We start from the raw sequence: 27113 nt of genomic DNA on the forward strand, positions 1-27113 counted from the left end.
TTGCCAACTGTGTCCACATATCTATTCAGGGGACACCATCATAGGGCCTAATCACATCAGTCACACTATCAGAGGCTCATTCACCTGCACATCTACCAATGTGATATATACCATCATGTGCCAGCAATGCCCCTCTGCCATGTACACTGGCCGAACTGGACGGTCTCTACGTAAAAGAATAAATAGACACAAATCAGACGTCAAGAATTATAACATTCAAAAAACAGTCGGAGAACACTTCAATCTCTCTGGTCACTCAATCTCAGACCTAAAGGTCACAATATTAAAACAAAAAGATTTCAAAAACAGACTCCAACAAGAGACTGCTGAATTGGAATTAATTTGCAAACTGGATACAATTAACTTAGGCTTGAATAAAGACTGGGAGTGGATGGGTCATTACACAAAGTAAAACTATTTCCCCATGAGTATTCCCCCGCCCCCCGCCACTGTTCCTCAGACGGTCTTGTCAACTGCTGGAAATGGCCCACCTTGATTATCACCACAAAAGGTTTTTTTTTCTCTCCTGCTGGTAATAGCTCACCTTAAGTGATCACTCTCATTACAATGTGTATGTAACACCCATTGTTTCATGTTCTCTGTGTATATAAATCTCCCCACTGTATTTTCCACTGAATGCATCCAATGAAGTGAGTTGTAGCTCGCGAAAGCTTATGCTCAAATAAATTTGTTAGTCTCTAAGGTGCCACCAGTCCTCCTTTTCTTTTTGCGGATACAGACTAACATGGCTGCTACTCTGAAACTTCTCAGGCAAGGAGTTCCATAGGTTGACTGTGCACTGTGTGAAGAAGAACTTCCTTTTATTTGTTTTAAACCTGCTGCCCATTAATTTCATTTGGTGGCCCCTATATTATTCTTATATTATGGGAACAAGTAAATAACTTTTCCTTATTCACTTTCTCCACACCACTCATGATTTTATATACCTCTAGGAGCAATCGAACTGTAAACTATTAATTTCACTTTCAACCTATTATAATTGACGCTAGAAGTCTGGCTTACGGAAGAGAACTTACATTCAGATCATTGCCTGGTAGCAAACCTGTATTATGTGAAAGTGCATGGCAAAGTATCTGGTTATTTATGTTTTAGGAACAAGATTTGAAACATCATATTCATACACTGCACATGACTTATCACATATGTTTTGTACTCAAACCTCTTTGTTTTTTTGACTCCACAGGAACTGTGCCTACCTCTACACTAGTGAATTTTGCTATTTAACTGCAAAGAGCCTTCCATGGAGATCACATTATGTTCTGACATATTGTGCAAAGTAATGTACCTTGTTAAGGCATGGAAGTGATATCTCAGATCCGGGCAGCAGTTTCTTGAAGAAGGCTTTAATTAGTGTGTCTTGAAGAAACAACTGACCAGTAGTTAGGTGGCCAGCTACAACCATATATACCGAGTTAACTGCTAGCATACAAATAAAGGCACAGTCAATTGTGTGATGGCATAATTACAGCCTGTTTTTTAAACTTGGACCATTTGTGTCTGTCTATACTGACTCTGCAGCAATCTGTTGGTGTCACTCATTTCTTCTTGTGAGACACCGTCATCAGTTCTCAATGCAAAATATCCTGGAGGTTAATCTCCTAGCATGATTCATAAGAGCTTGAAACAGGGGTGGATGAAGTAATATATATAGTTCAGTATGTTAAAAATGGTATTTGATTACAGTGCCATGGAAAAGAAAGACAGTTTATTAAATAAGATTTAAGCTGGGGGCCCTATCCTGGGATCTCAGCTCAGCCTGTACTGAGACAGACCAGTCTGGTGCAAACACAAGTGTGGATAGACTTGTAGGAATCAAGGAGAACAAGAATGTAATTTAAACTGTAGATGTGCTGTCAGTCTGTTTTTCATGCTGATCTATTTTTTCTGTCTTTTTAAAAAAACATAATTGATTCTGCACCTATAGTATGAGCTTTCTATAACTTGCCATAGTACAGTCCATGTCCTTAAGTCTACTTTCCCTGATGTTTTTGTCAGGAACACATTGGAATTCAGTGGCATCCATCCTGAAGGGCTTGAAAGCTTCTGCAGGGCACAGTCTTAATTGATACTGACTATACTTTACTACATAAAGTAAAAAGGTCATTAAGGCCCCTAGATTTAGGTACCACTGAAATCCATAAAACTCCTGCTTGGTAGGCACCTAATTTCCATTCTAGAAGTCCCTTTAGGGGCCTAAATTTCTGCCTCTGGGCATGTGCACTGCTGACTCAGCTAGGTGGCCAGACACTTCTTATGCTTAAGACCCAGTGTGATCCTCAAACCAGGTGAAGATAGGTGTTGCCTCACCTATATTGTATGTGGGCCCTGATCCAGTAGTTAGGCTTAGAGTATGCCTAACTCCACACAAAATGGGAGGGAGTGGGGAAAGGAGGCAGCCTCCTTTAGATCTGAAGTTACATGGATTAGGGCACTCACAGGTTCAGTTCTCCCCCTTGCCAGATTAGGGGATAAGAACTGAACCAGAGTTTCCCCACATCTCAGTTGAGGGCCACTGGACTATGGGATTTTCTGATGTGAGTCTCCCTATCTCTCCTGTTTAAACTGTTCCACTTTGCATTTTTAATTATTTATACATTAAGCCAGAGAGCGTGAGAATGACACTTTAGTCTGATAGTTAGGGCACTCACCTGTTCAAATCCCTTCCCCTCAGGCAAAGAGGGAATTGAACCAGGGTCTCCTGCATCTTGGGTCAAAAGTTATAAGGAGCACGCATCTCCTTCTTGCTCCCTCCCTGCACAACTGCTTTGTGTGGAGTTCAGCCTGTGTATCATTACCACTTTTGCAAAAAATGTCCTAGGTGCCTGACTCCAGCAGAGGGTTCCCAGCTGTAGATCCTGGCCAGAGAATACACACCTTTCTCCAACCCGGGCATGTGCACCTAACTCCCTGAGTGGGGCGGGGCTTAGGACACATCCCTCTCATTGGCATCTGCCATTGGCTAGCTTAAGCAGCTCCCCACTTAGCATGCTAGCTTTTGTGGATCCCATTCTTAGGCAGCTTTCTCTCCCCATGCATTGTACAGGGAGCCTAGGCACCTAATTCAGGCTTTGTAGATTCCGGTGGTGTGGGGGGTGGGGACTAGGTGCCTAAAAGGCAGGTTTTGCAATGTCTAAGTCCCTTTGTGAATCTGAGCCTAGAAGACTAACTGTAGAAATACTTCATTTAGGACACTTTTTCGTTTTCTCTTTTGAAAGACACAACGATTTAAAAGATCACTTCAGCAAATTTGTTTCAGAATCAGCATACTCAAATTATGCAAAATAACTTCTGCTGACACTTCTACCAAAATGTCTGTTTTTGATATTAACATATCAGTAAAAAGGGCTCAAGGAGTCTCCTCCATCAACATCTAGTTCCCCAATATAGAAGTTAGATACAATCCATTGAAGAGTCCCAATGCCAACACTGACCATATGAAATGAGACAAGAAAGGAGGTGGTGAGGTTGGGCAATGAGCTTGCTCTCCACCTATACTAGCCACTAGAGCTGCCCAGCAGCATGCACTCCTTCAGGCTCCCAGAAGATATTTCCAGCTAGCCATCCTTCTGCGACTTCTGCTTTAGCATGGCCACTCTTCACCCTTTCCAGTGCACCTCTGGCTATAAAATCCATAACCTAGCCCTGTACTTTTAGATCTCTTATCTTGCTCTATTAGTTAGTTGTCAAATTCCAACAGAGTGCCCATGTGATTTTGTTTCGTACTATATGTGTTTTGATCAAATTTAAAACATCTTCATGTATAAAAAGTCATTATCCTACAAAATGATGATTGAAATTATTTTTTGCATATATATCCTTCATTGGAAGACTGACATAAAAATATCTTTCATGGCTGTAATCTCATGCAAACTCTATATTAATCCCTCTTCCAAACTTCCTGTTGCTGTCCTGTTTGCAGGTGCAAATTACTATGTTTGGCATTCGGATTCATGGGAGTGATGTATAGAGATACACTGAATCCTAACATGGAAGTAGGTCTTTCCTAAATATTGGAATGACAGTCAGAATTTGAAAGGTCAGGGCATAAAGTAAGTCCTTCCTGACTGACAGCTCTTTTGGAGTTCAGATCTCCAAGCTATCTGGCTTGAAGATGGAACCACCCAGAAATGGTGACTGAGAAGTGAACCCCCATGTACAACATTCTTTGGCAATGGGAAGTTGGGATGGCATTGGAATGGTAGTCATGTTGGTTGTGAGTTCAATCCTTGAAGGGGCCATTTAGGGATCTGGAGCAATTGGGTATTGGTCCTGCTTTGAGTAGGGGGTTTGGACTAGATGACCTCCTGAGGTTCCTTCTAACCCTGATATTCCATGTATTAGCAAACAAGTTGTGACATCATGTCATGTGAGAAACCAGGAATGCATGTTTGAAAGACCTCTTTTGCAAAAACTCACTGAATTTACATGTTTCAGCTGGACAGCTGCTCTTAAGCTGAAAGAATGTGCTCCAACAAATGGGGAATGGTGAAAATATTTCATACGTGAAGAACTTGGAGCATATTTGTATGCCTTTAGAAAACGAAATATGCAGCCCTAGATTAAACAAATCTTTTAATAGTGGGCAACTTATTTCTCATGTGTATGCCAGCTGAGCCTCAATAACAGTTGATGTGTCTTAATCATTTACATAGAAATGGACTCCAGTGAAGGCTGAGACTAAAGTAGGTGTATCTTAATGTTATTGTGTATATTCCAGTTTTAAATATGGGCCAATAAGAAGTTATTTTATGTTGTTTATAAGTGATTCATCACTTCTTTATAAGTGATTCATTCTCTAATTTTTATGCACAATATTCCTATTTTCATACATGTTTGTTCACTTGGAATTTTTAGAGGCTCACTACTATTTCTAACTATCTTTTTATTCCAGGTTACCTTCTGACTGATTAGCATTCGGAGGGTTTAAACACATAACACATTTTCCCCATACATCTAATATAGAGAGCCAAAGAATAAACAATTAATGACATTAGTGGATTGTCGGTAATGTAGACCAACATAACTTTTATTGTGGTTGCTTTCAGCCTGAAATAATGGCTTTTCAGGGATCAGAGATCCTCAACCACCATGAGTGTTTTTATTCTCTATATCCCCATATCTATATTTGAAGCCATGTTTACAAGCTGCAAAGATTCAACTGGAGTGAAGAATGTGAGAAATAAGTTGTGAAGTATGAGAGGCGGAGAGCTCATGAACTTTCCATTCCTTGAGAAACTTACTTCTACAGAGTTTATTTGTAAATATTTATTTCTCTCTGCTACAAGACAACTGCTACCTTGGATAGGCTTGTCTACCGGAGGCAGCAGCCATGACTTTTCACACTTTTCACAGCTCAGTATGCTGCAGGTACCATATAGTTTGCGGGATCAGGCCTTGCATGCCATTATGTTAGTCACTAGAATATAGTAGTGTAATGTAGTATACGCTGATAAAAATAATTTAACAATACTGTTATTATAAAACATGGTTATTACCAATAATATTTGAATTTATTCTCTTTTCAGAGTTGTCTGTCTGATTACCAGTTCCAGCAGTCTGCTTTCCATCTATATGTGGAACAATCAGGGGGAAATGTTTATGTACAAATAGCAAAAGACTAGATTTAAGATCTGGTATGTGGATCTAAGGGAAGACTATTTCTCTGCATGTACAACGTGTAAAAAGTAGAGGAAAAAAAAGGAACTAAAGACCATAACCAGTAAATATTTCTCCATCATTAACATTAATAATGTACAGATACAGGACAATGAATGAGTTACCATAGCATTAATGATTCATTTTATTCTTAACTGTTAAGATATATCAGTATTTGAGATTAGTGTTACAATTATAGTACTTGCTTAGGTGCTAGTATAATTATCTGTAGTGACTCATGTATATATAGGTAGGGCCGCGCCATACACTGACCATTAATGGCTCTCATGTCACTGGAAGGTAGGGGGGTTTGAGTGTGTATATATATGTGCATGAGTGGGTTGCGGGTAATATAGGGTTTTTAATGTGAAGGAACATGATGATCCATGAAAGAGACTTAACTGTAGAGCATTGGTGCATCTAAACATGATTTAAATAAAAATTGTTTGAAACACTCTTTTCAAATGGTAAATTTGTTTCTTTAGATGTTCTCCAGGAGGACATACATGTTGAGTGTAAACAAAAACCAATGAACCAAAAACACTCTCTCACAAATCCACAACACATAATTTCCTCCTAAACTTTACCTTAGGCATAATCAAGCACTATAGGCTGGGATTTTCAAAGAGGAAAATTAAATTAGAGTTGAGTGCCTAACTCCCTTAGGCCTCTTTGAAAATCTCACCTTTAGGTAATACAGTATGAACATTTTAAAACAGATAATGCTTACCAAATTAATTTGTATAGTGCTTTCCCAGTCCTTTTCATTATTCACTCCAGCATTATTAACCACAACATCCAGCCTTCCAAAACGTTCAATTGTTTTTTTAAAAGCACCTACAGTAAAATCCAAGGGAAAAATTCCTTAGCTGTCTTGTTTTCCATATTTTTAAATGTTACACATGGAATGGAAGGCACGATATTTGTTACCCTACCAAAGTATGTTAATTCATCATTTTTTAAAAACAGTTAATGTTAAACACATACTTTGTTAATGTTTAACAAATACAACACTTGTCTAACTATTCAACAAGTATTAACAGTAACTCTATTTAAGACTGTTAATGGAAGTAGAATAGTACAACCTTTTCACTCAGCATCTTCTGAAATCAAGTCTTTATTGCTTGATCTTGCATTAGTTTGGGTATTCAAGAAATTCAGGATCTGATCCCATGTATCTTTTAAAGAAAAACTTTACACAGCCTGAAAAACTCATGTTTGGGTTTAAATTCAAATTATTTTAAGAATGAGTATATCCTTACTCAATGATGTAATTAATAAATATTTTAAATCTTTAAACTATCAATAATTCACCATATTCCTTGATGAATTGTACCTATTTATGAGTAATTGATGTACACCTTATATATACAGTTACTGATTTATAGCCTCTCAGATTCAATCTCATTCCTTCTATTGTTGACAAATTACCTCCACAGAGTTTCTATACATCAGACAGAATTAAAATTAATGGGCCAGATCCTCGGGACCTCTATGCTCAGCACAACCTGTGCAGGTAGGGAATTCCCAAAGTGGCTTATAGACACCTTTTGTGGGACCCTAAAGATGGCAATGTTTTCAGAATAAAAAGCTTACAACACTTTTGTGGTGCCTGTTTTTTTCAGGGTTGCAAAATACTCAAAGACAAAAATACATTTAAAAAAGAAAGTGCAGAGATGTCTGTACTGCCAGAATCTGACTCAACAGCAATGTATGCATATTTCCCAGCAATTTAGAGTTCTTAAGGGCTTTATCATAAAACACTGAACAAGTGTCATTAACATTTTCTTTGAACAAAAGAACAGTTTCCACAGTATGCATCCGATGAAGTGAGCTGTAGCTCACGAAAGCTCATGCTCAAATAAATTGGTTAGTCTCTAAGGTGCCACAAGTACTCCTTTAGTTTTGAGTCGTGTCTCTGCGCATTTTACTTTTTATTTCCTCCAAGCATTGTTCATCACATGGAACACTTGTTCCATTGAAGTGTTTGTCTGTGGCAAACATCAAACAAATACTACATAACAAACATATGTTGAATGAAAATAAATAACTTGATGAAATGAAAATCCAGACCACGTCAGATTCCCTGAAAGGTATTCTTGAGACACCAGGCCATTGTGGCCAACAGAAAAGTTACAACAAATTACAAAATTACAACAGCACTGTTACAACAGCACTCCTTTTCTCTGGCCACACCCTTACACTAGAATGGGTATAGCACCAACAGCATCAGGTTTGTGTCACTCAGGATTACCCTAGTTAGGGGAATCACCAGGTATTTGGCTAAGGCTGCCAGAGCAATTTTAGACGGGGTCAGAATATGGTACAATAGTTGTTTTTAAACACAAGAGCATTGTATCATGTTAAAAACAGCTAAAAGCAAAGAATGCATTAATCTAATCTCCCTTGCCTTTCAGAGTTAATGATGATATTATCCTCCACTATAATGCTTTGATATTTAAAGGGCTCTATTTTTAGTTTCCTGTCTTTTCTGTTTTGTGTTAAGTTTATTGCCTATTTTGTTCTTCAGTCTCTGAACCTAACATTCTCTAAGCATGTTTTCCTTACTTCCTTAGTGGCCCAATCCTGCACTATCAAAGTTAATTGAAATTCTTTGACTTCAGTGGGAGCAGAACTGGTCATTCAGGGAATCAATGCAGTTTTGGGGATGCAGGATCAGGCCCTTAATTTGATCTCAATTTCAGAATTTGGCTTTATGCTTCACTTGTTTTTCATCCTGCTCTCTACAGAAGCTCTTCAATAACACTGTCCTTGACACATAGCATTCAAAGTCTTCTGTCTTAAAATAACAAAAACAAAAAACTTTTGGCTTATTCTTAATGATGTGTGTATCATTCCTAGGCCTATACAAATCATCTTGACCACACTAGGAAAAAAAAGCAAATACTTTTCAACTGGTCATATTGATGTGTTGAAAAAAACGTTGATTAGTTTATGTAGTCTACTGCTGGCAACAGGTTTGTCAGTCCACAGTGATCACATCTGTTTAGGGTCCGGTCACAGGGTGGCACTACCTCTTTAAGAGGAAGCAGGGTCAGTGTACCTTGTGTCTGGTCAGATGACCAAGATTAGGCTTTAAAAGAGGGTACCTGGGCTTGGGAAAGGAAGAGACCTGGTGAATTAGGGCTGGTAGACTCCCCTAAGGGGAGACAGGGAGAACCTGAAAGGAACCGTTTAGAAAAAGGTCCTCCGGAGAGAAAAGCCCTGAGTGGCTGTGCTCAGGGAACAGGACCAGGAACAGCAAAACTGACAGATACACCTGTGAGAGGAGGCAGTGAGAGCCTGAGAGGTAAACGGGTTAAAGTCTCCTGTGAGTAAAAGCCAGGGTGAGTTGAAGAACTGTTTTTGTTTGTTTGGACAATAAAACTGCTGAAGAGAGACTGTCTTTGAGAGGTGGGGAGAAGGCCTGCCTTGTTACATATCCATATGAAACAAAAGAATCTTGTTAGTATTATGATAATTAGTAATTTATAATTATTGTATTTATTTTGCATATACATCCATCTCACCAGTGTTCTTGGCACTGTACAAAATATAAAATACCACCCTCTGAAAATATAAGCACATTAAAATAAATGAGAGGATCCAACTTAAAGGGGATATGAAAAGGAATGGAAGGTGGGTATAAATATGGATCAAGGCTGATCAGTCCAAAACTGCTTTGCAGAGAAAAATGGTTTTAAGGTGATTTTTCAAAAGTAGGTTGGGAGAAAATAAAACCAATGTCTGTGCAGAGAGAGCTCCACACTGTTGGGCCATGCACAGCAAAAAGCATGACCATGACCTGACTGCAGATGTGATAGTGGGACCCTGAACAGTGTGCACCGTGTGGCTGCAGACTGTGTTCCTGATCCTGCAACTTGTTTCATAGGGCAGTCACATGTCCATACGGAACTCCAGTGAAGCAACAGAGGGATTTGCCCACGCTGAACAAATTGCAGTATGAGGACCACTGTCCGTAAAAAAGCTTACAGAGTAGGTAGCCACTAAGGAATTTAAAACTAACAGAGCCAATTTAAATTAATTGATCTACTTTATAGACAACCAGTATAAAACAGTTGGGGATAGGCGCAGTGTAGTTATGCTTGTTTATACAAGTGAACAATCAGATTGCTTCATTCTGGACAAGCTGCAAATTGCTGAAGTTTTGTGAAGAAAGAATTAAAATAATCACACATTGCTTCTGTGAAGATTATCATGTGACAAAGGTGCAATCATAGAATTTATGAGGCAGAAGAAAGAAACTATGTGTTTATATCAAGTCTGACATCTTTTTCCATGGAAAGAGCATTCACATAAGTGACCCAAGGTTTTTTTTAACCTAACTCACGATCTCTTAATGAATCTGCAAACAGTCATGGGATGTTGTGGTTATCATGAAATGTTTGTGAGATGTCTGTTGTGAAATGCTACATAAAAAAGTAAATATTATTATCCAGAGCTCAGTAGAGCAGTTTATTCCTGAATGAGGACATGCACAAAATCAAAAATCACAGGAGTTGATTGCTTTTTATCTGCAATGGTTTAAGTTAAAATTTAAAAAGCTGTATTATAAGTTATTTCTTAGCTTAAAGAGCAACATTTCATCCTTGGCATTTATGGCCAGATTCTGATCTGAACAATAGCAACCTAAATTCAGACTAGTTCCATTGTACTGCTAAGTATCTGTATTGCAGATCACTCCCAGCAGAAACTTGTCATTTTCATGGTGAGAAGATGCATTTTTGAGTCCGCCAGGAAGCTTTATTAAACACTTTAAATATTTTATTAAGTAAATACTCTACTTTATTAAACACTGGATTTTAAAGTTTTTAATACATTACTCATTAAATAACCCTTATCTTATGCAGAGGCTTTCATACAAAAGTATCACAAAACACTCAGTGACGTCTTTATCTTTTCTTTACTATGTGCCAAGTCCTAAAGCCAAAGGCACACACTGGTAGTAGTATTTCACATTTGCAGAGTGAGAAACAGATCCTACTTGAGTCACGCTTGTAAGGGATCGGAAATAGGCTGCCCTCCAGAAACCTTAATTGCACAGTTATAGGTTCAGTAGCCCAGGTTTGTTCAGGTTGTTGCATGTTATGATAGTGTATAATGCTGACAGATTTCCCTCCTTACCTTGCAGTTGCTCCTGATCTGTAACATCGCACTGAATGAAAAGAGTCCTCTGAGCTTCAAACTGCTCATCCAGGGCAGCTTTGCTCTCCTCACCGGCTTCGAGGTTCCGATCCACGAGAGCCACCTGTGTCAGGAGGAGGTCGGGGCGATGCACGTGAGAGAAATGATCACAGCATTTGTAAGGCAAGGGAAATTCAAGAGGGACGAGCGGACACCCCTCCCGCCAAATACCACACAGCCTTTTGCCAGCCGGGGAGGTGACGTGTCTAAGGCCCCTCTTGCTCCAACCTGCACACCCCAGCTGCACGCCCCGCGGGAAGGAAAACTGGCCGTGGGGAGGCATGTAGCAGGTACCTACAGTGTGCAAGAAAACTGGGGGAGAAGCTCTTGGCTTCCTAGAAAGCAGCAGCAGCCTCCGTGGAAGCGACCCCCTAAGAAGGTGAGAGTGGCTCCGGGATGGCGGGGTATCCCCCGGCGCCCCGTACGCAGCCCCCGGGTCGTGCGCCAGGGACACACGCGCTTACCTTCGCGCCCTCCTCCAGCAGCGCTTGGACAAAGGCTCTGCCTATGCCCTGCGCCGCGCCAGTCACCAGAGCCACCTTGCCATTCACGTGCATGCTCGCTGCTTGCTGCTTGCTGAGCGCCGCGCCGGTCTCTGTCCCTCGCCAGGGCTCGCAGGGCTCTGGGGCGCGCGCGCTCGCACTTGGTATTTATAGAGTCCCTGTCTCCTTTATCTTCCCTCACAGCCGTGCCTCCGCAGGCAGCAGGCGAGAGGGAAGTTGCCAAGCACACTGGGGATGGGGAACCTAACTCGGTGTCACCTGCCCTGTAAGTTCACTTCCTCCCTCCCCCTCCTCTTCCTCCTCTGCAGTCGCTGCTGCGGCTCCTTCTCTCCTTTCCCTTCTCCTGGGACAGCGCTGACGCCCGCCCAGTGCGTGTCTGCGGAATGGCGCAGGTCATTCCTGGGCAGAGCGTCCCCGGGAGCCCCAGGTTTGACGGGGGCCAGCAGGGGCGCTTTGCACGCTCAGCTTCCCCCTCTCGCTGGTATGTTTTTGGTTTTTTTTTTTTTCTCCAAACGAACAAAAGCCCGAGCTGCAGACTCTGGGGACAGGTCCTGCCTCTTTTCTTCCCCTTTGCGTCCGGACAAATGGCGTGAGAACAAGTTAGGGGACTTTTGATAAGGGCTGTTGGCAACTGCTCAGGTTTTATGCGTTTTGCTTGGCCCAATTCGTATCAGCAGCAGGCTAAATAATTGGAACAAGTTTCAGATCCCGAAACAATAACAAGCGTGGAGTCTCTCCTCAGACTCCTAAATGCATTGCTGGGCCCCCATCAGTTCCCCCCTCCCCCTTTTGTAACAGCTGGGGGAATCTCCTGTGTGTTCAGACTTCCCCCAGGGTCATCATGTCTCTGCCATTGCTTTCTAAAAATGTTCCAGCTTATCAGGTTACTAAGGTAAATAATAAGATACTTTTTAAAAGTGTAATTAAATCTGCCATAATCTATCCATCACAAAATATGGAGCTAGGTTTTATTAAAGGACTTTATAAATAAAATACTGTCTGCCTCTCCACAGGAGACACAGATGTCTGAAGAGTTAAAAATATAAAATTAACAACAAATCTGAAATAAAATACCTCTAAATAAATAAATTGCTCCAAAGCCAACCAAAGTAGTTTCAGTAAGAAGAGGGAAACATTGAGGCAAATTTGTGCTTGGTGTAACTCCATGTAAATCAAAGAATTTACACCAGGAGTGAATTTCTTGCATTCCTGTAGTCCCATTGATGCCAATGGGAGGTTTGGGTATACAGACATTAAGGATTAAATCCAATATATTTTATGCTTTTAAAATATATAGATATATACAGAACCAGAATAATTTTGTAGATGCCACATACATTTCTTATATAGAGAGAGGGTCTTGTACTTTGTTGTTTATGTAGGCTGAGTTGTACACCTAGCTGAGCCCCTTGGCCCTCTCCCCCACTCCTGCCCATGGTCAGAACTCTATGATTTTGGTGAAAGTCAAAAAAGCAGGCTCCAGTTTTCCCATTTTCAATCCAACATCAATCTGGGTGTGGGGTGGAATGAGGACTCTAGTTAGGGTGTTGGCTGGACTGGGGACAAGGGACCCACCTGGGGGAGCATGCTGCTGGTGTGGGGGTGAGGAGTCTGCATGGTAGTAGTTGGCCAGAGTGGTGAAGTGAGGGCCCCCAGAGTTCTCCATTAAAATCTGGCCCACGGAGTGCCCGCTTGGTGCTGCAGGCAGAGGAAGATCTCTGGTGCCCTACTTTCTAACATAAGCCTCACACTAAACCCTGAGGTCTCTGTCTCACCACCATATCTGGAGTGACCAAGTGGCGGTTTTGGTGATAAACAGAAGCTATAGCACTACAGACAGGGAAATGCCATTGAGTTGAAGGTAGGGCCTCATTTTGGTTGGCCAAATATTTGAGAAGATATATTCTATTAGAATGTAAATGTAATTTTTTTAAAAGTCAAACTATTAAATTATCTTAGTACTAGTCCCGTAAATGAGAATGATGGGTGTCTTTACCTAAATTAATTTTAAAAGTCACTATTCTGGTTCAGTATATCCAATAGTATATTTTAAAAACCTCATTGCATATTTTAAAAAAAAATCATTGTATGTGAGCACCACTGCACATTGGTTCTGGCAAGGGCTAATCCCGCAAGGGACTGAACGCCCTCAATCCTGGCATCAGGCCCTAAACGAGTAAAGAAGGATTTTCGATAACAGTTGAGTATCGGTTTTGAATCATCCCTGCCCTCTCTTTGCCTGATGTAATTACAGGAAAACCATTAAACCCCCAACAGTTGGCATAATCTTTAAACAGTATAGTAGTATGGTAGCTGGGAATAAAAGCAAAACAAACACATGTGAACCCCTCCCATGCCTCACCTCTTTCAATTTTGGCAACACACACTATAAGGAGCTCTCTGTTCTATTCACTTGACTATCAGATCATACAGCAATGAATTTAGACTGTGTTTTTAATGTATGTATGTTGTGTTCTAAGGCACGGAGTATATCAGGACAGTGAGAAAGCTATTTAACAAGCTGGGATGTTTGATTAAAATTAGGAGATCAGCCTACTAGAATAACTCATTTCTGTTAGGGTTATAAGGATTTTAGTGTAATTGTAATTTATAATATTCTGTCAGTCTCATTAAAGGGAAACTCACAAATAGTTCAGACCCACACTTTTTGGTATTTACATGAATGCAAGATCTGCGTTATCCGTATTTGTTATGGTAGAGGGGGCTCTCAGAAGTCCCTTATTAAAGTCCTGTGATCCATTGGAAGGAAAGGTTGGGGTGATTTCTGTGTTTTTAAATGATGTCTCAACCTTCTCTGGTTTAAAAAAGAAGAGCATAAAGAAAACTTATTGTTTGGCTATGAAGAGGAAATAAATATTCAAAAAATAATGAATGATCAAGAAGGTTATAAGGCTACATACTGGGTCCCCTCCTCTTCTCCCTTTACACTCTGTCTTTATAGTTGACCTCATTCACAAAGATGAGTTGAAATACCTTCTTTAAGGTGACTGCTCACAGATCTACTCCTCTACTCTAGGTCTGTCTACTGTCAAGCTAAAATCTTTGCCTTTCTTTCTGACTTGTAGGTATCCAGCTGTCAGTTTAACTTCAATATGCCAAAACAGAGTTCCTAACTTCCCCCTAATTTCCCCTCCTGCCTCCAAGACCTCCTTTCTCAGTTATGGTGGACATTACCACTATCTTCCCCCTGCCTCAGTGACATAATGTAGACATCTCTCTTTAGACCCACAGCTCCAGGTTATAGCTTGTCATTTCTTGCTGCACTGTATCTCCAAGATCCAGCCTTTCTTCTTCATCAACATAGTTAAAACTCATCCAGACCTTCACCTTATGTCTCAGTTCCTGCAGTTCCTCCTCTCTGACCTTGAAAAATGTCATATTGCCCCACTTTGCTGCAAAGATCATTTTCCTGGCTCATCATTTTAACCGTGTCATCCCTCTCTTGGCATCCTTCCACTGGCTTTGCTTTTCCCACCATGTAGAACAGAAATGACTGTCTTTATTTTAAGGCATTGTTTATCCCCAGCCTTTCATCTTGTATACACTATCAAGATGCTGACTTCTGTCTCTGTTCTGCCAATAATTTTGATTGCTCATTTATCAAATTTTTCAAGAGACTTTGCATGTTCTTCCATGCTGTCTCTTATGCATGAAAGGAGCTTACTGTAAACAGCCTCAGCACCACTTCATTATCTTTCTTCATATCCCTCCTTAAACTTTCCTCTGCCATGATGTCTACAAAAATCTTGACAACAAATTGAATCTGATGTGCTGTGATGATTTCTAATCATGCTGTTCAGAACTGTTACATTGTTACCTTGTGCTCTCCTGTCTCTGTGTTGTATCCACTTCTTGTCTCTCATTCTATACTTAGATTGGAAACTCTGAAAAATGGACCATATTACACACTCACACATAGTAAAATGTTTACTTACTAAGGAGAAGTTTGGAGAGGTACTTCTATAATTACATGCCCAAGGAAGCAAGTGCAGCTTCTGTGCAGTACCACAAATACCAAGATAGTCTGATGGTTTCTTAATAAGAATTTGGTTTCGTATCTATTTTAGGTACTGTACTTAGGTGACCCCCATTACTGTAATATCTGAGCACCCCACAATTTTAACATATTTATCTCCTCAACAACCCTGTGAGATAGGAAAGTACAATTATTTCCATTTTATTGCTGGGGAACTGAGGCACAGAGGCTAAGTGACTTGACCAACATCACACAGGAAGTCTGGCAGAGCAGGGAATGGAACTCAGGTCTACCCAAATCTTAGACTAAGGCCCTAAGCACTGGACAATCTTTCCTCTTTAAACTGAGTCTAGCACTTTAGACCACATGGACACACTGCCAGCCATAACTAAATGACCCTAATATTCCTGGCCTCCCCTTGAGTTCTCAGTTCTTTGTCCCCAGTGACATTGTTCAGATCACTGGTAGAACTGTTTACCTCTGATTTTTATGGCTGAGGCAACGGTGTATGGTAACATGTCTTTTGGCAGATCCCTGTTCCTGGTTTTAATTTCAGTTGCTGGTCTAGTGAATTAGACTGTAGTGGTTCTGACATCTCTGACAGCCCCACAACAAATAAGATTCTTTCAGAGATTATTACTAGGGTTGCAAACATCAGTTAATTATGATATCTGAAATAAAACTTAGATGAAATATTTAAATACTGTGGTGTGATAACTGCTGACTTTCTAAGTCACTGTGTAATAGAGATACCATTCAGAGTCCATACTGTCACTGAACTTTGGAATTTCAAGACTCAGCCCATTCTTTATTGCATTTGTAAATCAATAAACGCCCCTATTAAAGAAGGTACAGTAATACCACAACTGGCACTTGATCTGAAACATACCGCTTAAACTTTGGCCTTTGCTGCCTAGAGTTACACACTTGTTTTCTTTTACTTTATTTTGGAGTTTTCAGGTAACATACAAGCTCAATGACAAAGATAAAACAAAGAAGACACTTCAACATTGCTGTTGCATGCCACTGCATACACTTGATGGAACAACAAATATGTCCTGGATCTCCATAATGTAAATAAAATCAGTCTCTGTGACCAAAAAGACAGAACTAATTTGCGTTGGTCATTATACACTTACTACAATCCACTGTCACATCGAGAACCAGGTGGTCCACCACTCTGAAGTAGGACATAAGAGGTGTGTGTCAAACCCAATCCAATATGCTGTTGCTAAAATAATCTTCTTTGTCAGTCATCTGGGGCCATAACCACCATCGCCCCTTTTTTGAATCCCTCTTTTTGCTCCCTATTGCCCTGTGTATTAAGTTTAATCTTTTTGCTCTTGCTTTCACGGCACTAGCCCAGCTTCCATCTCTAACAACTCTTGTCACAGTTTTTCCTTGGTCCCCCACTACTCCAGTGACACAAGCCTCCATGCCTTCTTGGTTTCCTCCTTGCATTCACAGCTGTGTCCCTTCTGCTATGCATGTAGTACCCTCTTTAACCCCACTTCTTTCATGTTACCTGGAAAAAAAGTTTTTGATTACCATAAAATACAAACAAACAAACAAAAAACCCTGAAAGACTAATCCAGGCAGCTACATTGCTTGAATAGCCAAATGGTCATGTTATTGTAACCCTTGTTCTTGAAAATGTGAACTAGAATAATTAATCTTCTAGGTTGGAAAGTTTTCATTAATTTTCCCAAAGGTCATGATTCACAGTACTCCAAGAAACCAGCCAAAGCTGGCCTTTGGGTTCTGTAAGAACCGTGGCTGAAGTCCCTCCATTTCTGGGACAGTTGCAGTGGTTTAAGATTCCACTACACACACTTCTTACATAACAGTGTCCCAAAGTATCATCTCCCTGCACAATGCTGTGGACATGGTGGGTGGAGGCTGTTGAAAAGTAATTTAGTAAACTAACCCAAAGATGCTAAACTGTGGTATGGATGATAATGCAGAGTCCAGTGAGCTATACTTTCCCCCTCTGTGGGGTGTATAGGGAGGGAAGAGATGATGTAAGGAAGCTCCCCACACACACGCATTCTTGCACAGGGTATGGGCACAATACATTTGAGTCTGGAGACACTGTGTCTGGTCAGAACAACAGGAGGTGTTAGTCTCCAAAAGGTGCATGTAGTGGTAAAACTGTGACTCATTGCACTGGCTGGCAGAGCTGACTGAGTACCAAGGAATGTACTTGCTGCACTCATGCAAAAGGTGGTGGAATTGCTGCAGCAGAACTTGCTAGCTAGAATTATTCCTGGGGCCCTTGTTACAGCTTGGTCTTCCTTCACCACAATGTGGCAATGATACAAAAGACAAAATATTGCCCTAAAGCTGCATTTTATGTTGGAAACACTATTTATAAACAATTTATCATTAAAGGTTACTCAGGCTATCATCTGCTGGGTTTTTTGCAGCATTTAATGTTTTTACTGGAGCTCTAGCAGATAGACACAAAACTTCCTTTTTCCCAGGACTCTTAAAATGGCAACTTTTATGAATACAGCAATCAGTTTTAATAAAAGAACATAGGAGTTGTCATATCCAGTCAGGTAGTGGTCCATCTGTATCCTGACAATAGACCGTAAACGTGAAAAAAACTCCATTAGGGACAATTATGAATTGTAACAGACTCTTTTTCCTGAACCCCACCAGTTATGCCCTAAAGCATGAGCGTTTATATTCCTCATTTTATTTGTTGTGGGAAAGGAGCTCAAACATTTACTTTTCAAAAAGAAATGAGTTAGTGTAAGTTAGTCACATTCCTTAGTTTAATGGTAAAGTTGGCATGAACAAAGGATGTATACAGACACACACATACCTTTATCTCTATTGGCATGTACACCACCGTTTGTACATGCCAATATTATGTGTCAGTTAAACATGCAACTACCACAAAGAACTATTATCAAAAATCACAAGTATGGAAAGGTATTAAGATATTCCTATACTGTTTTGATAATTAAACATTTTGGCAGGATGTTTCGAGAGGCACGTAATTCTTTCTAGTTAATTTGCACCTTTCATTCAAATATATTTATAATTAGCAATACTCAAAGAACGTTTTTAGATATTCTTATCAGATTAAGCCTTTCAGCCTCCCTCTGCAAAGCAGGACACAGAAACCATCCACAATGAGGAACATAATTTTTCTTTATTGCTTTCACACGAACCCCCTTGTAAATTTTCATTAGCACTATACATCTTCTTTCCTTCCCACCTTTCTCTGCCCCAATACCTCTTCTTCCAATCACCTTTTCCCCTCTTCATTTTCCTGTGGCTTTGGATTCCACACTGCAGCTTTAGTAGGATGCAAGGCACCAGACATCAGATTGTCATGTTTTAATTTTTGTCCAAAGTGTGGGCAGAGGTGGTGGGGGAAAGAGGAGAAAGTTTCTTATAATCACTCTCTGAAACACTCATCTCTCTCCACTCAACGGTACATTGTCCTGAACATGCAAGAAGAAAGACAAGATGCAAGGGATGTGCTATAATTAGGCTGTGACTTTATTAACTCACCTGTGAAATACCCGGCAATAAGTCATATAGATCATCATCCTTTCCTTAATCATTCCCATGTATTTGAGATGGCTGCTATCAGCCCTCCCCCTTCCCAACCTGATCCCTGCCCATTGCTGGCACCCCACCACTCTCTCCTTGTATGAGGGCTAAGAAGGGTGGGAAAAGGGGGGTTAATTCTCCTCTGTACCAGACACGGGGATGAAGCAAATTACATCAACATATTGACTATAAGCTTTGCCTGGTCAAACCAAAAGTTTGTGGCTCACCAGAAATTTCTTCCCTGCAGTTATTTATGAACTTTAGTTGTACAATTATAATATATAAGCTTGCTAAAGAGAACATAGAATGATACTGGGAACTAGAATGTTCACTAGGTGTTCATTATGCAGAGAACTTCCAAAAACTAGTGTCTACATAAATAAACTAAAAACAAAAGATATCTAATACCAGTTTAAAGATTAAAGACCTAAAGTGAATGGCACTTAATATAATGCTATCAGTGCAGACCCTAAAGATTAAGAGGAAATTAGTAAATAAGTTGGAAACCTGAAGTGTCATCATAACAACTCATAGGCTGCACACTTCTGGTTCAAGTTGTATTTTTTAATCAGTTACTTCCTTAGTTATTTGTACAGAATTATGAAATAGGTACATTTTAGTAAGTAATTAAACACAGATTTATGTAGTAGTGTAGATCAATTAAGTTCTACATACCTTAAAGAAATATAACTCCTTGTATTGCCAAAGGATAAAATGAAGACTCACTAGCATCTCTGTTACAAATACCCCAATAAAATGTAGCCAAAAATGTCTGGGATTCAGGAGAACAGTTGTTATAAAAAGGATTATTATAGAATGTTATGAATTCAGAAGCCAAAAATAATTGATTATTGCCAAATACTTATAAACAATTTTTAGACTGATAAGTTGCAAATCATTATTATTGAATGAAGTTCTCAAATCAACTGTTTTTTTCGCTAAAACACAAGATAAACTTCCATCCTCTACTCATTGGTTGTCCCAGACTTTAAGCTCCATGAAGAAATACTTCATGTTTCACCCTATAGACCTTGTCTAAATACACAAGTTGTACAACTTAACTAGGGTAACTCTCTTATGGGAAGAGGAATAGGCTATACAGGTACCAACACTTTTATAATGGTATAACTGTATCCACATTAGGGATTGTACTGGTACAACTATTTCAATAAAATTATATTGCTAATTCAAATAATTACAATGGAACAAAAATCTGTGTATAGATCAGGCCTTACTTACAAATGGTAAGATGTTGTGACTATCAAAAAGGTACTAATTAATTGCCAGTTGTGGTAGTGGAGACATTTGTGATGTGAACATTAGGAATGGACTGAGATTTCTAGCTGATTTGATTAATTGAACTGAACTATAAGATACCAATAAATATAAGAATAGCAACATTCTTCTCAGGACAACTGATTATGACTTAATAGATCTTTTCCAAATCAAACTTCTATTATTCTAAAACATACCAGGTGGTGTCACTTCTTCATAAAATTAAAGACTTCTGAAAGGGTCTTTCTCAGGTGGAGAAGTGATATCTTTGACCCCTAAATTATAAAAATTAAAATCTCACTGACATAGCAATGCTGGCATAGTGACTTTGTAATGCAATACAAAAAGATTCTGAACAGTGCCATTAAAACTAGCTTCCCAAGGTCCTTCAGACCCCCACAAAAAATGTGGATTTAGGGCCACAATAAACTCTGTAAAATTAGTAAGAAAATGACCCACAAAGTCTAAGAGAGGCTCCTCTAGCCAAGAGAAACACTAGAGTTAAGAGCCAGAGATCTGCATAATTTGAGCTTAAAGTCCAGAACAACCAATGAGCAGAGGATAAAATTAATAGGCAGCAGGTTTAAAACAAACAAAAGGAAGTACTTCACACAATGCACGGTCAACTTGTGGAACTTGTTGCAAGAGGATGTTGTGAATGTCAAAAAAAATTGGATAAGTTAATGGATCCATCAATGGGTACTAGCCAGCTCCAGGCTTTGGATATCCCTAAACCTCCGACTGCCAGAAACTGGGCCTGGGGAACAGGATAGATCACTTGATATATAACAAGGTTCGCTGGATTATATGAATTTTCCATGTAACCATTAAAATGTTGCCTTATCTCACTATAAAGATATTAGGTCAGATATTCAGCTTGTTTGTCAGTATAACTCCATGGAAGTCAGCTAAGCTTTGCCAATTTATACCCTAAGGACCTGACCTATAATTTTTTAATATGTATAAGTTTTTTCCATCAATATTATTGTCTTGAATTTAAATTAAAAATATGAACACAGGCTTATTATTGTATGAGTCCATTCTGAGGCAAGTCAAGGAGCAGCTGATGCAGTCAAACTGGTCTCCATTTCCCATGTGTAAAATGAGGATAGTAACACCACCTTATCTCACGGGTGTTGCAAATATATATTTATCATGTTTATGAAGCATTCAGCTGCTGCAGTAATGAATACCATACACTATCCATTGAGAAAATGCAACACATTCTATAGTCAGTGCAGGGATTGTTGGAAAAAGTAGCATGTGACCACATAATTAAAGACTATCATAATATGCACAAGGGGACCAAATTAAAGTTGCACAGGCTTACTTTGCAACCTTAACATTATTTTAATTTAGATTTGTGTATATTATAGGATAAAAGCTAATAGATAAATAATATTCTTGGAGGGAGGCCCTTGAAATAGTTGCCTTTCTCAAAAGCTTCACTTGCAATTCTGCTTATCCAGGTAAGATGTAAGGAGAAGAGCCCTAAGGCAACATTTTATAATGCCTCAGACTATTGTTTTATAATACCATGGTACTCTTCATGACAGTTAATCTTAAAAGTTTGCAATTTCTATTTAGTCTTATCATAAAAGCATTTTATTCTCTCATGTGGGGTATTGCATATTCTCTTTCCATTTTTATTTTTTACATTGTTCTATTATTTCATTATAAGATGGAGAAATCTGAATAAGTTATAACTGATTCTACTTTAATCAGAACTCTGAAATCTGGATTCAGTCTCCAGAACCAATAAGAACCTGTATGTATGTTTCCATTTTATTTCACCAACATTGCTAAATTCACAATTTCAACCTGCATTTTGAAGACTGTCTTTCTCATTTAAAAATACCATCTCCATCAGCAAACACTGCTTTTGGAACAAAATTGTGTGATGTAAGCAGAATTTTAAAAAGTGATGTTTTGTGCTCCATTATATCAAATTAGTGTGTTGAGCAGTTACATTCAGAAAAATGCTGATGTAGGCTTGCTTTGGAAGATTGGTCAAGAAAATATATAAATACCAAAGATTAACACATAGATAGGGAGATGAGGAAACTAAGTTTTCATAAACTCAGTGAGGTGGAAGGAATTGTAGAAGTACTGTTTAGGATAGTGAGACTCAATGTATGGCTCCACAGCATCTGGCTCACTGGTGAGTTGGAGTAAGGAATCAGCCAACATCCTGACTGAGGCAGTGGCTGCACTGAGGAAGATAAACACACTCAAACAGGCACACACATTGCTACACACAGTTAGGTGTGTTAAAGTTTTCCTTGTGCTGGGAGCCAGGTTTGGTAAATTAAGACAATTTCTTTGATGTTTTAGCTTTTTAGAGTATTTCTCTAGGCAAAGGTAATTTTTAAAATTATTACTTTTATTATTAACTTAATCCATGGATTTTTAAAAATCATCTATTCCCTGTTCTATCCTTAGCTCATCCACAGACTTCCTGTGTGACCTTAGACAAATCACTTAATCTCTGAGTATCTCTCCACTGCAGTGTAAGCTCAGACTCAGATTCAAACCCTAACTTCCCTCCTTTTGTCTATATACATGTCTCTCAAACTCAGACTCAGTGTCCTAGGACCCCATGGAGGTTGAGGGTCTGAAGTCTGAATCTAGCAGGGACCCAGTGTTCAAGCTCTAGTATTTTGCATTGTGGACGCAGTCATGCTGGACTCAGCCCAGACACAGTGAATCTTCTCCTGTGTTTGCAGTGGCCACTCACCTAAAGAAGTCCTTTCCTAAGTGTGCTGCTTTCTGGTTGCAGGAACACAGCCAATTTTTGGTGAATCTCTGGTGAGAGGCAAGTAAAACATTGGATTTTAGTAAGAGTACTGGGAATGACTACACCTGATAGCAAATAGCAAAGAAGCTGGTAGCACTGGAAATTTACTGGGCTGGTAACCAATGCAGTGAGTAGATTAAGTGGCAAAGACCAGGGACTAGAACTGCATCACTGGGAATTTGCCATCAACATGCCTATTTTACGAGGACTTTGACTGGTGCTGGGTACTGCACCTACCATGGAGCCAACAGCTGTGCACAATGACCTGGTCAGCCAGGATGGTGACCCCAGAGTCTATCCTGGAAATAGATGGGAGCCAGTGATTCTGGTGATGAAACCAGTCCCCTAAAAGGTTTTGCTGCAGGAGCAGCTGTAGCACATCCTGGGGCCATACTTAGAGGAGCTTTATGGTTGCCCTCCCCCACCCATGGAAGAGTGGCCTTCTGCAAAATTGGCATCAGAAACGGAAGAAGCAGAAGTCACCTTGGAGTTGGGTAAGTTTCTGGACCCATTTCTGTGTTTATTAATATAGCTCTGGAGGGATTTCAGTTTTATGAACCAATGCAAAAGTTATTACAAGCCCTGGGTAGCAGTTTGTATCCGCTAATGGCAAATTGCACATCAGCACCTTGGCATCCCTCATCCATGTGAATGACTGTAAATTGGCATGACATTACTGAAACATTCTGATTTTTCAGTTCAATCAAAACTACACTCTGAACTTGACACAAATTTACAAATACATTTAGATCAACCAAAAGTGCATTTTCAGCAACTAAACTATTAGTTCTTTTTTTTTTTTTGCCCTTCTAGTATGTGTGTATAGAAAGGAAAACAAATAAAATGAGGAAATATCCTGAGTCTCTGCGATGTCTCTCAGGGAGCTTGTGCCTAACTCCGGTTTGGAGGGATGTATCTTCCTTTAGTTACAATTCAGAGCCATGAACCATTACTAATTTGCTGTCTTTTGTGTGGGCTAGACATGTTGTAAGTATGCCTACAGGATCGAGCCCTGCTGGGGCGATAGGTGGGAGAATGTCTAGTTTGTGAATCCTGTCTGGGGACTGGGCTTGACTAGATGCAGTGGTGCAAGTAAGCTGGTACAGTCAGGTACGCCGTACCATTAAGGCATTTTTGCCGGTGTGCCATTAACGGAAAGACACATTTTCACGAATGAATTGTAGAGCCATGCATGGATAAAATTTATACCATGGATATCTGTGGATAGAAATCGGTATCTGCTGAGCTGCAGGGCTCTTCAGGGAACCGCAGCGGCGAAAGGAGCAGAATGTGGGGCTGCCGTTCCCAGGAGCCAGCGCTCCTTACTGGCAGCTCCTCTGGCATGAATGTACTGCCCCCAGCCACGCCCCCAACCCTGTCCTCTGGCAGGGCTGTAGAGATCCCAGAAGGAGATGCAGCTGCATGAAAGGGCTGGGGGGTGAGGCTGGTACAGCTATGCCAGAGAAGCTGCCGGTTTGGTGTGCTGGCTCCTGGGAGTGGCAGCCCAACGTTCTGGTCCTTTCACTGCTCTGGTTCCTGGGAGAGCCCTGCGGTTCAGCAGATACCAGTTTCTTTTTGTGGATATCTGCACCCATGGGTATAAATTTGTATCCGTGCAGGGCTCTAGTCATGGAACATTTTTTATGGGTGGTGGGCGGGGGGCAGAATCTGGGGATCGGTACCATACATGTAAGAGTTAAAATCTACTTGCACCACTGACTAGATGCCAATCACCTCAGTGATGGCAGGACTTAGGTTTATTTGTGCAAACCTATTGGCTGACACCACTTTCCAGGGTTAAGTGGTAGCTGAGGATCTTAATAGGTCCCTAACTCCAACAGTTAGGCGCAGAAGTGGCAGTTAGGTCCCCAAGTCTGTTTGTGAACATAGCCCTCTGTCACTAACTTATATTTCAGAGACAAATTGACCCATTACAGACTCCCACAAGGGCAACAATATTTACAGAATGAGATTATGTATTTCTTTACTTTAAGTAACTGTGGGTGGGGTGGAGTTTAGTGCCGGAGAAGAATATGCATTTCTCACTTGTGTTTTTAGTTATCTGATCTGATTATATAACTGAAAAATCACTCAAATCCATTTAAACAAGGAAGACATTCCTGTCTGTGATTGTCAACAGGTAGTGAGTATTTGCTAACAAAGAACTCAGTCCTACTCTTATTTAAATAAATGGGAATTAATTTCAATGAGGGCAGCATCAGGTCAACAAAGGCTGAATAACTGCAACTTTCAATTATTTTAATAGCAGCTGCAGGTATTCAATGCAGCTAAAGATTATTGTTATCATTCGTATTACAGTAGCACTCAGAAACTTCAGTAAGGATTAGGTGACAGTACAATCACACAGAAAGAGACAGTCCCTGCCCTGAAGGACTTACAGTCTAGTTTAAGTAATGATGCAACATACAATTGGAAGTGAGGATAAAAATATCAGTGACACGAAGACATGGTTTCATACACTAACTATATATACAATGAACTGGTTATAAATCCTTTAAAATATAATAATAAGCAATATATATTAGGCTCCTCAATATTCCTGCCTGGTCTAGTATCATCAGTCAAAAAAACAAAACAAAAAAACCCAAAGTGAATTATTTGAAAATAGGGGGAAGAGCACTGCATCACAAGAAGGCTAACAGCATTTTGAGCTGTATAAATAAGTAGAAGCATTGCCAGCAGATAGAGGGACGTGATCATTCCCCTCTATTCTACATTGGTGAAGCCTCATCTGGAGTACAGTTTTGGGCCCCACACTACAAGGAGGATGTGGAAAAATTGGAAAACGTCCAGCGGAGTGCAACAAAAATGATTAGGGGGCTGGAGCACATGATTTATGAAGAGAGGCTGAGGGTACTGGGATTATTTAGTCTGCAGAAGAGAAGAATGAGGGGGGATTTGATAGCTGCTTTCAACTACCTGAAAGGGGGTTCCAAAGAGGATGGATCTAGGCTGTTCTCAGTGGTAGCAGATGACAGAACAAGGAGTAATGGTCTCAAGTTGCAGTGGGGGAGGTTTAGGTTGAATATTAGGAAAAACTTTTTCGCTAGGAGGGTGGTGAAGCACGGGAATGGGTTACCTAGGGAGGTGGTCGAATCTCCTTCCTTAGAGGTTTGTAAGGTCAGGCTTGACAAAGCCTTGGCTGGGATGATTTAGTTATGGATTAGGTTCTGCTTTGATCATGGGGTTGGACTAGATGATCTCCTGAGGTCCCTCCCAAACCTGATATTCTATGATTCTACTTGTTCAAATGGAATAATCCTGTCCTGATCACGTTTATTCATTCCATACTAGAGTTCTGGCCTAGCCACGTGGACTTCAGTTACTTCTCTGTTTTTCAGATTAAATTAAATTTAAATCCCAGTTTCTACATAGCAGAAGTCCATTCTCATTAAGTAAATTGTGGGGGTTTCCAAAGGCAGTTGAATCACAGCCTTTAGCAAAGACAGCTAATGCGTACAAAAAGTGTAGCTAAGATGGAGCTTTCAGTTTCCTTTTTGACAATTATTCTAGGGTCATTTTCTTTGGAACTTTTGTCCCACAGACGTTGTTTTCAGGATCCCCATTACACATTTTGAGTTCCACCCCCAGGCTAAAACACAGAGTTCCTTTTCTAGGTTTCTTCTGGCAGTCTTATGTCTTCTGGCCTCTGGCTCAGCGATACTAACAACATCTGGAGAACAGAAAGTTCAAGACAGAATATCTCAACAGCCAACTAAGATTTCCAAAAATTCAGAGGGAAAAAAACAACAATGTGTAAATTTAAAATAATATCCTAGGAATTAAGACAAATCAACCATTTCAAGATGAAACATAGTTATGTGAAATTCAGGCGGATATGAATTAATTCATGCTGATTCTGTTATTTTAGCATTTGGCTAATTAAGCAAAACTAAAGCTTTACCAAATTATAGAGAACTCAGTAAAATGGGAGGAAAGTGATGATTGGGAAAGAACTGGTAATTTAATCTTGTAATATATAGGTTTATTACATTGTTCTTACTTACAGTTATGTAACAAACCTGATAATCATATTTCTATCTAGCCTTTTTTCCCTAAATTTTGCTTA

The 27113-nt window shown here is 39.9% G+C and overlaps 1 protein-coding gene across 1 annotated transcript in view; it reads right to left on the reverse strand.

Annotated features, from left to right (window-relative positions):
- Window positions 1-11936, reverse strand: part of HPGD (15-hydroxyprostaglandin dehydrogenase) — a 38738-nt gene extending 26802 nt beyond the window's left edge. Inside the window, exons 1-3 of the mRNA XM_074951173.1 lie at window positions 11346-11936; window positions 10822-10945; window positions 6407-6513 (exon numbers count right to left, since the gene is read on the reverse strand). Of these exons, the coding sequence (XP_074807274.1) occupies window positions 6407-6513; window positions 10822-10945; window positions 11346-11438 (324 nt within the window). The 5' untranslated portion in view covers window positions 11439-11936. The remainder of the gene's footprint in view (window positions 1-6406; window positions 6514-10821; window positions 10946-11345) is intronic.
- Window positions 11937-27113: the final 15177 nt, after the last annotated feature.

The sequence above is a fragment of the Natator depressus genome, chromosome 4 (genome assembly GCF_965152275.1).
Source record: "Natator depressus isolate rNatDep1 chromosome 4, rNatDep2.hap1, whole genome shotgun sequence".
NCBI lineage: Eukaryota > Metazoa > Chordata > Testudines > Cheloniidae > Natator > Natator depressus.